The sequence below is a fragment of the Salvelinus namaycush genome, chromosome 21 (assembly GCF_016432855.1).
Source record: "Salvelinus namaycush isolate Seneca chromosome 21, SaNama_1.0, whole genome shotgun sequence".
Lineage (NCBI taxonomy): Eukaryota > Metazoa > Chordata > Actinopteri > Salmoniformes > Salmonidae > Salvelinus > Salvelinus namaycush.
In genome coordinates this window covers 34,832,165-34,844,794 of record NC_052327.1, presented here as the reverse complement: position 1 = coordinate 34,844,794, position 12,630 = coordinate 34,832,165, and the positions used below count along the sequence as shown (strand labels likewise).

Genomic DNA, 12,630 nt, shown 5'->3' with positions numbered 1-12,630 from the left:
CATGTGTGTAGAGTGTCTATGTCATCATGTGTGTAGAGTGTCTATGTTATCATGTGTGTAGAGTGTCTATGTTATCATGTGTGTAGAGTGTCTATGTCATCATGTGTGTAGAGTGTCTATGTCATCATGTGTGTAGAGTGTCTATGTTATCATGTGTGTAGAGTGTCTATGTTATCATGTGTGTAGAGTGTCTATGTCATCATGTGTGTAGAGTGTCTATGTCATCATGTGTGTAGAGTGTCTATGTTATCATGTGTGTAGAGTGTCTATGTCATCATGTGTGTAGAGTGTCTATGTGTACATGTGTGTAGAGTGTCTATGTTATCATGTGTGTAGAGTGTCTATGTTATCATGTGTGTAGAGTGTCTATGTGTACATGTGTGTAGAGTGTCTATGTGTACATGTGTGTAGAGTGTCTATGTTATCATGTGTGTAGAGTGTCTATGTCATCATGTGTGTAGAGTGTCTATGTTATCATGTGTGTAGAGTGTCTATGTTATCATGTGTGTAGAGTGTCTATGTTATCATGTGTGTAGAGTATCTATGTTATCATGTGTGTAGAGTATCTATGTTATCATGTGTGTAGAGTGTCTATGTTATCATGTGTGTAGAGTGTCTATGTTATCATGTGTGTAGAGTGTCTATGTTATCATGTGTGTAGAGTGTCTATGTTATCATGTGTGTAGAGTGTCTATGTTATCATGTGTGTAGAGTGTCTATGTTATCATGTGTGTAGAGTGTCTATGTTATCATGTGTGTAGAGTGTCTATGTGTACATGTGTGTAGAGTGTCTATGTGTACATGTGTGTAGAGTGTCTATGTGTACATGTGTGTAGAGTGTCTATGTTATCATGTGTGTAGAGTGTCTATGTTATCATGTGTTTAGAGTGTCTATGTGTACATGTGTGTAGAGTGTCTATTTTATCATGTGTGTAGAGTGTCTATGTGTACATGTGTGTAGAGTGTCTATGTGTACATGTGTGTAGAGTGTCTATGTTATCATGTGTTTAGAGTGTCTATTTTATCATGTGTGTAGAGTGTCTATGTGTACATGTGTGTAGAGTGTCTATGTGTACATGTGTGTAGAGTGTCTATGTTATCATGTGTTTAGAGTGTCTATTTGTACATGTGTGTAGAGTGTCTATTTGTACATGTGTGTAGTGTCTATTTTATCATGTGTGTAGAGTGTCTATGTGTACATGTGTGTAGAGTGTCTATGTTATCATGTGTGTAGTGTCTATGTTATCATGTGTGTAGAGTGTCTATGTTATCATGTGTGTAGAGTGTCTATGTTATCATGTGTGTAGAGTGTCTATGTTATCATGTGTGTAGAGTGTCTATGTTATCATGTGTGTAGAGTGTCTATGTTATCATGTGTTTAGAGTGTCTATGTTATCATGTGTTTAGAGTGTCTATGTTATCATGTGTTTAGAGTGTCTATGTTATCATGTGTGTAGAGTGTCTATGTTATCATGTGTGTAGAGTGTCTATGTTATCATGTGTGTAGAGTGTCTATGTTATCATGTGTGTAGAGTGTCTATGTTATCATGTGTGTAGAGTGTCTATGTTATCATGTGTGTAGAGTGTCTATGTTATCATGTGTTTAGAGTGTCTATGTTATCATGTGTTTAGAGTGTCTATGTTATCATGTGTTTAGAGTGTCTATGTTATCATGTGTGTAGAGTGTCTATGTTATCATGTGTGTAGAGTGTCTATGTTATCATGTGTGTAGAGTGTCTATGTTATCATGTGTGTAGAGTATCTATGTTATCATGTGTGTAGAGTGTCTATGTTATCATGTGTGTAGAGTGTCTATGTTATCATGTGTGTAGAGTGTCTATGTTATCATGTGTGTATAGTGTCTATGTTATCATGTGTGTAGAGTGTCTATGTTATCATGTGTGTAGTATCTATGTTATCATGTGTGTAGTGTCTATGTTATGTGTTTAGAGTGTCTATGTTATCATGTGTGTAGAGTGTCTATGTTATCATGTGTGTAGAGTGTCTATGTTATCATGTGTGTAGTGTCTATGTTATCATGTGTGTAGAGTGTCTATGTTAACATGTGTGTAGAGTGTCTATGTTATCATGTGTGTAGTATCTATGTTATCATGTGTGTAGTGTCTATGTTATGTGTTTAGAGTGTCTATGTTATCATGTGTGTAGAGTGTCTATGTTATCATGTGTGTAGAGTGTCTATGTTATCATGTGTGTAGTGTCTATGTTATCATGTGTGTAGAGTGTCTATGTTAACATGTGTGTAGAGTGTCTATGTGTACATGTGTGTAGAGTGTCTATGTCATCATGTGTGTAGAGTGTCTATGTGTACATGTGTGTAGAGTGTCTATGTTATCATGTGTGTAGAGTGTCTATGTCATCATGTGTGTAGAGTGTCTATGTTATCATGTGTTTAGAGTGTCTATGTGTACATGTGTGTAGAGTGTCTATGTTATCATGTGTGTAGAGTGTCTATGTTATCATGTGTTTAGAGTGTCTATGTTATCATGTGTGTAGAGTGTCTATGTGTACATGTGTGTAGAGTGTCTATGTTATCATGTGTGTAGTGTCTATGTTATCATGTGTGTAGAGTGTCTATGTTAACATGTGTGTAGAGTGTCTATGTGTACATGTGTGTAGAGTGTCTATGTCATCATGTGTGTAGAGTGTCTATGTGTACATGTGTGTAGAGTGTCTATGTTATCATGTGTGTAGAGTGTCTATGTCATCATGTGTGTAGAGTGTCTATGTGTACATGTGTGTAGAGTGTCTATGTTATCATGTGTGTAGAGTGTCTATGTGTACATGTGTGTAGAGTGTCTATGTTATCATGTGTGTAGAGTGTCTATGTTAACATGTGTGTAGAGTGTCTATGTTATCATGTGTTTAGAGTGTCTATGTGTACATGTGTGTAGAGTGTCTATGTTATCATGTGTGTAGAGTGTCTATGTTATCATGTGTTTAGAGTGTCTATGTTATCATGTGTGTAGAGTGTCTATGTTATCATGTGTGTAGAGTGTCTATGTCATCATGTGTGTAGAGTGTCTATGTCATCATGTGTGTAGAGTGTCTATGTCATCATGTGTGTAGAGTGTCTATGTTATCATGTGTGTAGAGTGTCTATGTGTACATGTGTGTAGAGTGTCTATGTTATCATGTGTGTAGAGTGTCTATGTCATCATGTGTGTAGAGTGTCTATGTCATCATGTGTGTAGAGTGTCTATGTTATCATGTGTGTAGAGTGTCTATGTCATCATGTGTGTAGAGTGTCTATGTCATCATGTGTGTAGAGTGTCTATGTTATCATGTGTGTAGAGTGTCTATGTTATCATGTGTGTAGAGTGTCTATGTCATCATGTGTGTAGAGTGTCTATGTCATCATGTGTGTAGAGTGTCTATGTTATCATGTGTGTAGAGTGTCTATGTTATCATGTGTGTAGAGTGTCTATGTCATCATGTGTGTAGAGTGTCTATGTCATCATGTGTGTAGAGTGTCTATGTTATCATGTGTGTAGAGTGTCTATGTCATCATGTGTGTAGAGTGTCTATGTGTACATGTGTGTAGAGTGTCTATGTTATCATGTGTGTAGAGTGTCTATGTTATCATGTGTGTAGAGTGTCTATGTGTACATGTGTGTAGAGTGTCTATGTGTACATGTGTGTAGAGTGTCTATGTTATCATGTGTGTAGAGTGTCTATGTCATCATGTGTGTAGAGTGTCTATGTTATCATGTGTGTAGAGTGTCTATGTTATCATGTGTGTAGAGTGTCTATGTTATCATGTGTGTAGAGTATCTATGTTATCATGTGTGTAGAGTATCTATGTTATCATGTGTGTAGAGTGTCTATGTTATCATGTGTGTAGAGTGTCTATGTTATCATGTGTGTAGAGTGTCTATGTTATCATGTGTGTAGAGTGTCTATGTTATCATGTGTGTAGAGTGTCTATGTTATCATGTGTGTAGAGTGTCTATGTTATCATGTGTGTAGAGTGTCTATGTTATCATGTGTGTAGAGTGTCTATGTGTACATGTGTGTAGAGTGTCTATGTGTACATGTGTGTAGAGTGTCTATGTGTACATGTGTGTAGAGTGTCTATGTTATCATGTGTGTAGAGTGTCTATGTTATCATGTGTTTAGAGTGTCTATGTGTACATGTGTGTAGAGTGTCTATTTTATCATGTGTGTAGAGTGTCTATGTGTACATGTGTGTAGAGTGTCTATGTGTACATGTGTGTAGAGTGTCTATGTTATCATGTGTTTAGAGTGTCTATTTTATCATGTGTGTAGAGTGTCTATGTGTACATGTGTGTAGAGTGTCTATGTGTACATGTGTGTAGAGTGTCTATGTTATCATGTGTTTAGAGTGTCTATTTGTACATGTGTGTAGAGTGTCTATTTGTACATGTGTGTAGTGTCTATTTTATCATGTGTGTAGAGTGTCTATGTGTACATGTGTGTAGAGTGTCTATGTTATCATGTGTGTAGTGTCTATGTTATCATGTGTGTAGAGTGTCTATGTTATCATGTGTGTAGAGTGTCTATGTTATCATGTGTGTAGAGTGTCTATGTTATCATGTGTGTAGAGTGTCTATGTTATCATGTGTGTAGAGTGTCTATGTTATCATGTGTTTAGAGTGTCTATGTTATCATGTGTTTAGAGTGTCTATGTTATCATGTGTTTAGAGTGTCTATGTTATCATGTGTGTAGAGTGTCTATGTTATCATGTGTGTAGAGTGTCTATGTTATCATGTGTGTAGAGTGTCTATGTTATCATGTGTGTAGAGTGTCTATGTTATCATGTGTGTAGAGTGTCTATGTTATCATGTGTGTAGAGTGTCTATGTTATCATGTGTTTAGAGTGTCTATGTTATCATGTGTTTAGAGTGTCTATGTTATCATGTGTTTAGAGTGTCTATGTTATCATGTGTGTAGAGTGTCTATGTTATCATGTGTGTAGAGTGTCTATGTTATCATGTGTGTAGAGTGTCTATGTTATCATGTGTGTAGAGTATCTATGTTATCATGTGTGTAGAGTGTCTATGTTATCATGTGTGTAGAGTATCTATGTTATCATGTGTGTAGAGTGTCTATGTTATCATGTGTGTAGAGTGTCTATGTTATCATGTGTGTGTGTGTCTATGTTATCATGTGTGTAGAGTGTCTATGTTATCATGTGTGTAGAGTGTCTATGTTATCATGTGTGTAGAGTGTCTATGTTATCATGTGTGTAGAGTGTCTATGTTATCATGTGTGTAGAGTGTCTATGTTATCATGTGTTTAGAGTGTCTATGTTATCATGTGTGTAGAGTGTCTATGTTATCATGTGTTTAGAGTGTCTATGTTATCATGTGTGTAGAGTGTCTATTTTATCATGTGTGTAGAGTGTCTATGTGTACATGTGTGTAGAGTGTCTATGTGTACATGTGTGTAGAGTGTCTATGTTATCATGTGTGTAGTGTCTATATTATCATGTGTGTAGAGTGTCTATGTGTACATGTGTGTAGAGTGTCTATGTGTACATGTGTGTAGAGTGTCTATTTTATCATGTGTGTAGAGTGTCTATGTGTACATGTGTGTAGAGTGTCTATGTGTACATGTGTGTAGAGTGTCTATGTGTACATGTGTGTAGAGTGTCTATGTTATCATGTGTTTAGAGTGTCTATGTCATCATGTGTGTAGAGTGTCTATGTTATCATGTGTTTAGAGTGTCTATGTGTACATGTGTGTAGAGTGTCTATGTTATCATGTGTGTAGAGTGTCTATGTTATCATGTGTTTAGAGTGTCTATGTTATCATGTGTGTAGAGTGTCTATGTTATCATGTGTGTAGAGTGTCTATGTTATCATGTGTTTAGAGTGTCTATGTTATCATGTGTGTAGAGTGTCTATGTGTACATGTGTGTAGAGTGTCTATGTTATCATGTGTGTAGTGTCTATGTTATCATGTGTGTAGAGTGTCTATGTTAACATGTGTGTAGAGTGTCTATGTGTACATGTGTGTAGAGTGTCTATGTCATCATGTGTGTAGAGTGTCTATGTGTACATGTGTGTAGAGTGTCTATGTTATCATGTGTGTAGAGTGTCTATGTCATCATGTGTGTAGAGTGTCTATGTGTACATGTGTGTAGAGTGTCTATGTTATCATGTGTGTAGAGTGTCTATGTGTACATGTGTGTAGAGTGTCTATGTTAACATGTGTGTAGAGTGTCTATGTTATCATGTGTTTAGAGTGTCTATGTGTACATGTGTGTAGAGTGTCTATGTTATTATGTGTGTAGAGTGTCTATGTTATCATGTGTTTAGAGTGTCTATGTTATCATGTGTGTAGAGTGTCTATGTGTACATGTGTGTAGAGTGTCTATGTCATCATGTGTGTAGAGTGTCTATGTCATCATGTGTGTAGAGTGTCTATGTCATCATGTGTGTAGAGTGTCTATGTCATCATGTGTGTAGAGTGTCTATGTCATCATGTGTGTAGAGTGTCTATGTCATCATGTGTGTAGAGTGTCTATGTTATCATGTGTGTAGAGTGTCTATGTTATCATGTGTGTAGAGTGTCTATGTCATCATGTGTGTAGAGTGTCTATGTCATCATGTGTGTAGAGTGTCTATGTTATCATGTGTGTAGAGTGTCTATGTTATCATGTGTGTAGAGTGTCTATGTCATCATGTGTGTAGAGTGTCTATGTCATCATGTGTGTAGAGTGTCTATGTTATCATGTGTGTAGAGTGTCTATGTCATCATGTGTGTAGAGTGTCTATGTGTACATGTGTGTAGAGTGTCTATGTTATCATGTGTGTAGAGTGTCTATGTTATCATGTGTGTAGAGTGTCTATGTGTACATGTGTGTAGAGTGTCTATGTGTACATGTGTGTAGAGTGTCTATGTTATCATGTGTGTAGAGTGTCTATGTCATCATGTGTGTAGAGTGTCTATGTTATCATGTGTGTAGAGTGTCTATGTTATCATGTGTGTAGAGTGTCTATGTTATCATGTGTGTAGAGTATCTATGTTATCATGTGTGTAGAGTATCTATGTTATCATGTGTGTAGAGTGTCTATGTTATCATGTGTGTAGAGTGTCTATGTTATCATGTGTGTAGAGTGTCTATGTTATCATGTGTGTAGAGTGTCTATGTTATCATGTGTGTAGAGTGTCTATGTTATCATGTGTGTAGAGTGTCTATGTTATCATGTGTGTAGAGTGTCTATGTTATCATGTGTGTAGAGTGTCTATGTGTACATGTGTGTAGAGTGTCTATGTGTACATGTGTGTAGAGTGTCTATGTGTACATGTGTGTAGAGTGTCTATGTTATCATGTGTGTAGAGTGTCTATGTTATCATGTGTTTAGAGTGTCTATGTGTACATGTGTGTAGAGTGTCTATTTTATCATGTGTGTAGAGTGTCTATGTGTACATGTGTGTAGAGTGTCTATGTGTACATGTGTGTAGAGTGTCTATGTTATCATGTGTTTAGAGTGTCTATTTTATCATGTGTGTAGAGTGTCTATGTGTACATGTGTGTAGAGTGTCTATGTGTACATGTGTGTAGAGTGTCTATGTTATCATGTGTTTAGAGTGTCTATTTGTACATGTGTGTAGAGTGTCTATTTGTACATGTGTGTAGTGTCTATTTTATCATGTGTGTAGAGTGTCTATGTGTACATGTGTGTAGAGTGTCTATGTTATCATGTGTGTAGTGTCTATGTTATCATGTGTGTAGAGTGTCTATGTTATCATGTGTGTAGAGTGTCTATGTTATCATGTGTGTAGAGTGTCTATGTTATCATGTGTGTAGAGTGTCTATGTTATCATGTGTGTAGAGTGTCTATGTTATCATGTGTTTAGAGTGTCTATGTTATCATGTGTTTAGAGTGTCTATGTTATCATGTGTGTAGAGTGTCTATGTTATCATGTGTGTAGAGTGTCTATGTTATCATGTGTGTAGAGTGTCTATGTTATCATGTGTGTAGAGTATCTATGTTATCATGTGTGTAGAGTGTCTATGTTATCATGTGTGTAGAGTGTCTATGTTATCATGTGTGTAGAGTATCTATGTTATCATGTGTGTAGAGTGTCTATGTTATCATGTGTGTAGAGTGTCTATGTTATCATGTGTGTGTGTGTCTATGTTATCATGTGTGTAGAGTGTCTATGTTATCATGTGTGTAGAGTATCTATGTTATCATGTGTGTAGAGTGTCTATGTTATCATGTGTGTAGAGTGTCTATGTTATCATGTGTGTGTGTGTCTATGTTATCATGTGTGTAGAGTGTCTATGTTATCATGTGTGTAGAGTGTCTATGTTATCATGTGTGTAGAGTGTCTATGTTATCATGTGTGTAGAGTGTCTATGTTATCATGTGTGTAGAGTGTCTATGTTATCATGTGTTTAGAGTGTCTATGTTATCATGTGTGTAGAGTGTCTATGTTATCATGTGTGTAGAGTGTCTATTTTATCATGTGTGTAGAGTGTCTATGTGTACATGTGTGTAGAGTGTCTATTTTATCATGTGTGTAGAGTGTCTATGTGTACGTGTGTGTAGTGTCTATATTATCATGTGTGTAGAGTGTCTATGTGTACATGTGTGTAGAGTGTCTATGTGTACATGTGTGTAGAGTGTCTATTTTATCATGTGTGTAGAGTGTCTATGTGTACATGTGTGTAGAGTTTCTATGTGTACGTGTGTGTAGAGTGTCTATTTTATCATGTGTTTAGAGTGTCTACTTTATCATGTGTGTAGAGTGTCTATGTGTACATGTGTGTAGAGTGTCTATGTGTACATGTGTGTAGAGTGTCTATGTTATCATGTGTTTAGAGTGTCTATTTTATCATGTGTGTAGAGTGTCTATGTGTACATGTGTGTAGAGTGTCTATGTGTACATGTGTGTAGAGTGTCTATGTTATCATGTGTTTAGAGTGTCTATTTGTACATGTGTGTAGAGTGTCTATTTGTACATGTGTGTAGTGTCTATTTTATCATGTGTGTAGAGTGTCTATGTGTACATGTGTGTAGAGTGTCTATGTTATCATGTGTTTAGAGTGTCTATTTGTACATGTGTGTAGAGTGTCTATTTGTACATGTGTGTAGTGTCTATTTTATCATGTGTGTAGAGTGTCTATGTGTACATGTGTGTAGAGTGTCTATGTTATCATGTGTGTAGTGTCTATGTTATCATGTGTGTAGAGTGTCTATGTTATCATGTGTGTAGAGTGTCTATGTTATCATGTGTGTAGAGTGTCTATGTTATCATGTGTGTAGAGTGTCTATGTTATCATGTGTGTAGAGTGTCTATGTTATCATGTGTTTAGAGTGTCTATGTTATCATGTGTTTAGAGTGTCTATGTTATCATGTGTGTAGAGTGTCTATGTTATCATGTGTGTAGAGTGTCTATGTTATCATGTGTGTAGAGTGTCTATGTTATCATGTGTGTAGAGTATCTATGTTATCATGTGTGTAGAGTGTCTATGTTATCATGTGTGTAGAGTATCTATGTTATCATGTGTGTAGAGTGTCTATGTTATCATGTGTGTAGAGTGTCTATGTTATCATGTGTGTAGAGTATCTATGTTATCATGTGTGTAGAGTGTCTATGTTATCATGTGTGTAGAGTGTCTATGTTATCATGTGTGTGTGTGTGTCTATGTTATCATGTGTGTAGAGTGTCTATGTTATCATGTGTGTAGAGTATCTATGTTATCATGTGTGTAGAGTGTCTATGTTATCATGTGTGTAGAGTGTCTATGTTATCATGTGTGTGTGTGTCTATGTTATCATGTGTGTAGAGTGTCTATGTTATCATGTGTGTAGAGTGTCTATGTTATCATGTGTGTAGAGTGTCTATGTTATCATGTGTGTAGAGTGTCTATGTTATCATGTGTGTAGAGTGTCTATGTTATCATGTGTTTAGAGTGTCTATGTTATCATGTGTGTAGAGTGTCTATGTTATCATGTGTGTAGAGTGTCTATTTTATCATGTGTGTAGAGTGTCTATGTGTACATGTGTGTAGAGTGTCTATTTTATCATGTGTGTAGAGTGTCTATGTGTACATGTGTGTAGTGTCTATATTATCATGTGTGTATAGTGTCTATGTGTACATGTGTGTAGAGTGTCTATGTGTACATGTGTGTAGAGTGTCTATTTTATCATGTGTGTAGAGTGTCTATGTGTACATGTGTGTAGAGTGTCTATGTGTACGTGTGTGTAGAGTGTCTATTTTATCATGTGTTTAGAGTGTCTACTTTATCATGTGTGTAGAGTGTCTATGTGTACATGTGTGTAGAGTGTCTATGTGTACATGTGTGTAGAGTGTCTATGTTATCATGTGTTTAGAGTGTCTATTTTATCATGTGTGTAGAGTGTCTATGTGTACGTGTGTGTAGAGTGTCTATTTTATCATGTGTGTAGAGTGTCTATGTGTACATGTGTGTAGAGTGTCTATGTTATCATGTGTTTAGAGTGTCTATGTTATCATGTGTGTAGAGTGTCTATGTTATCATGTGTTTAGAGTGTCTATGTGTACATGTGTGTAGAGTGTCTATGTGTACATGTGTGTAGAGTGTCTATGTTATCATGTGTGTAGAGTGTCTATGTTATCATGTGTGTAGAGTGTCTATGTGTACATGTGTGTAGAGTGTCTATGTTATCATGTGTTTAGAGTGTCTATTTTATCATGTGTGTAGAGTGTCTATGTGTACGTGTGTGTAGAGTGTCTATTTTATCATGTGTGTAGAGTGTCTATGTGTACATGTGTGTAGAGTGTCTATGTTATCATGTGTTTAGAGTGTCTATGTTATCATGTGTGTAGAGTGTCTATGTTATCATGTGTTTAGAGTGTCTATGTTATCATGTGTTTAGAGTGTCTATGTTATCATGTGTGTAGAGTGTCTATGTGTACATGTGTGTAGAGTGTCTATGTTATCATGTGTGTAGAGTGTCTATGTTATCATGTGTTTAGAGTGTCTATGTTATCATGTGTGTAGAGTGTCTATGTTATCATGTGTGTAGAGTGTCTATGTTATCATGTGTGTAGAGTGTCTATGTTATCATGTGTGTAGAGTGTCTATGTTATCATGTGTGTAGAGTGTCTATGTTATCATGTGTGTAGAGTGTCTATGTTATCATGTGTTTAGAGTGTCTATGTTATCATGTGTGTAGAGTGTCTATGTTATCATGTGTGTAGAGTGTCTATGTTATCATGTGTGTAGAGTGTCTATGTTATCATGTGTGTAGAGTGTCTATGTTATCATGTGTGTAGAGTGTCTATGTTATCATGTGTTTAGAGTGTCTATGTTATCATGTGTTTAGAGTGTCTATGTTATCATGTGTGTAGAGTGTCTATGTTATCATGTGTGTAGAGTGTCTATGTTATCATGTGTGTAGAGTGTCTATGTTATCATGTGTGTAGAGTGTCTATGTTATCATGTGTGTAGAGTGTCTATGTTATCATGTGTTTAGAGTGTCTATGTTATCATGTGTGTAGAGTGTCTATGTTATCATGTGTGTAGAGTGTCTATGTTATCATGTGTGAGTGTCCATGTTATCATGTGTGTAGAGTGTCCATGTTATCATGTGTGTAGAGTGTCTATGTTATCATGTGTGTAGAGTGTCTATGTTATCATGTGTGTAGTGTCTATGTTATCATGTGTGTAGAGTGTCCATGTTATCATGTGTGTAGAGTGTCTATGTTATCATGTGTGTAGAGTGTCTATGTTATCATGTGTGTGTGTGTCCATAGCCTGTGGCACTGAGGAAAACAATCACTCTGTTTTCCCTCAGACTCAGTCAGCCTCCCAACAATGGCAGCTTTGTTGCTTCCAGACTAATCCTATTGGATGTCTGTATAGACGCCTCACCTGACCCAGACACTGCAGGTGGAGTGAGGTTTTATTTATTTTTAATAGTTTTATTTAACCTTTATTTAACTAGGCAAGAGGTTAGGGGACAGGGGAAGGTGTGGTGGTGGTGACATACCTGTCGGTGGCGTCCCCTTGGCCCTTGGAACTGTTACGATGGAGTGTCTCTCGGACCACAGCCATGCCATCCGGCAGGCGGTTGAGGCGGCGTGTGTACATGCCCACCCCGCCGTCCGTCATGTAGCTGCAGACACACAACACAACAGGCCTGTCAGTCACAGTCTCAGTACCTGTCTCAATCTCTGTCTGCCCTCTTCTCTCTTCTCTGTTCTCTGTCCCTGTCTCAGCCTCTGTCTCTGTCACAGTCCCTGTCTCTGTTTCAGTCCCTGTCTCAGTCCCTGTCTCTGTCTCAGTCCCTGTCTCTGTTTCAGTCCCTGTCTCTGTTTCAGTCCCTGTCTCAGTCCCTGTCTCTGTTTCAGTCCCTATCTCTGTCCCCGTCTCAGTTCCTGTCTCTGTTTCAGTCCCTGTCTCTGTTTCAGTCCCTGTCTCAGTCCCTGTCTCTGTCTGTTTCTGTCCCTGTCTCTGTTTCTGTCCCTGTCTCAGTCCCTGTCTAAGTCCCTGTCTCAGACCCTGTCTCAGTCCCCGTCTCAGACCCTGTCTCAGTCCCTGTCCCTGTCTCTGCTGTGCGTCACCATGGCAGGCTGTACTAATCCACTTCACTGACAACCTCAAACACATTACAATCCTGTTACCTACTTTTATAATGTGTC

General features: G+C 37.3%; 1 protein-coding gene across 1 annotated transcript in view; it reads right to left on the bottom strand.

The window, feature by feature from the left end:
• The window catches only part of LOC120065870 (neuron navigator 2-like), a 97,213-nt gene that overhangs the window by 66,181 nt on the left and 18,402 nt on the right, over nucleotides 1-12,630 (bottom strand). The window contains exon 3 of the mRNA XM_039016915.1: nucleotides 11,979-12,104. Coding sequence (XP_038872843.1) covers nucleotides 11,979-12,104 — 126 coding nt within the window. The remainder of the gene's footprint in view (nucleotides 1-11,978; nucleotides 12,105-12,630) is intronic.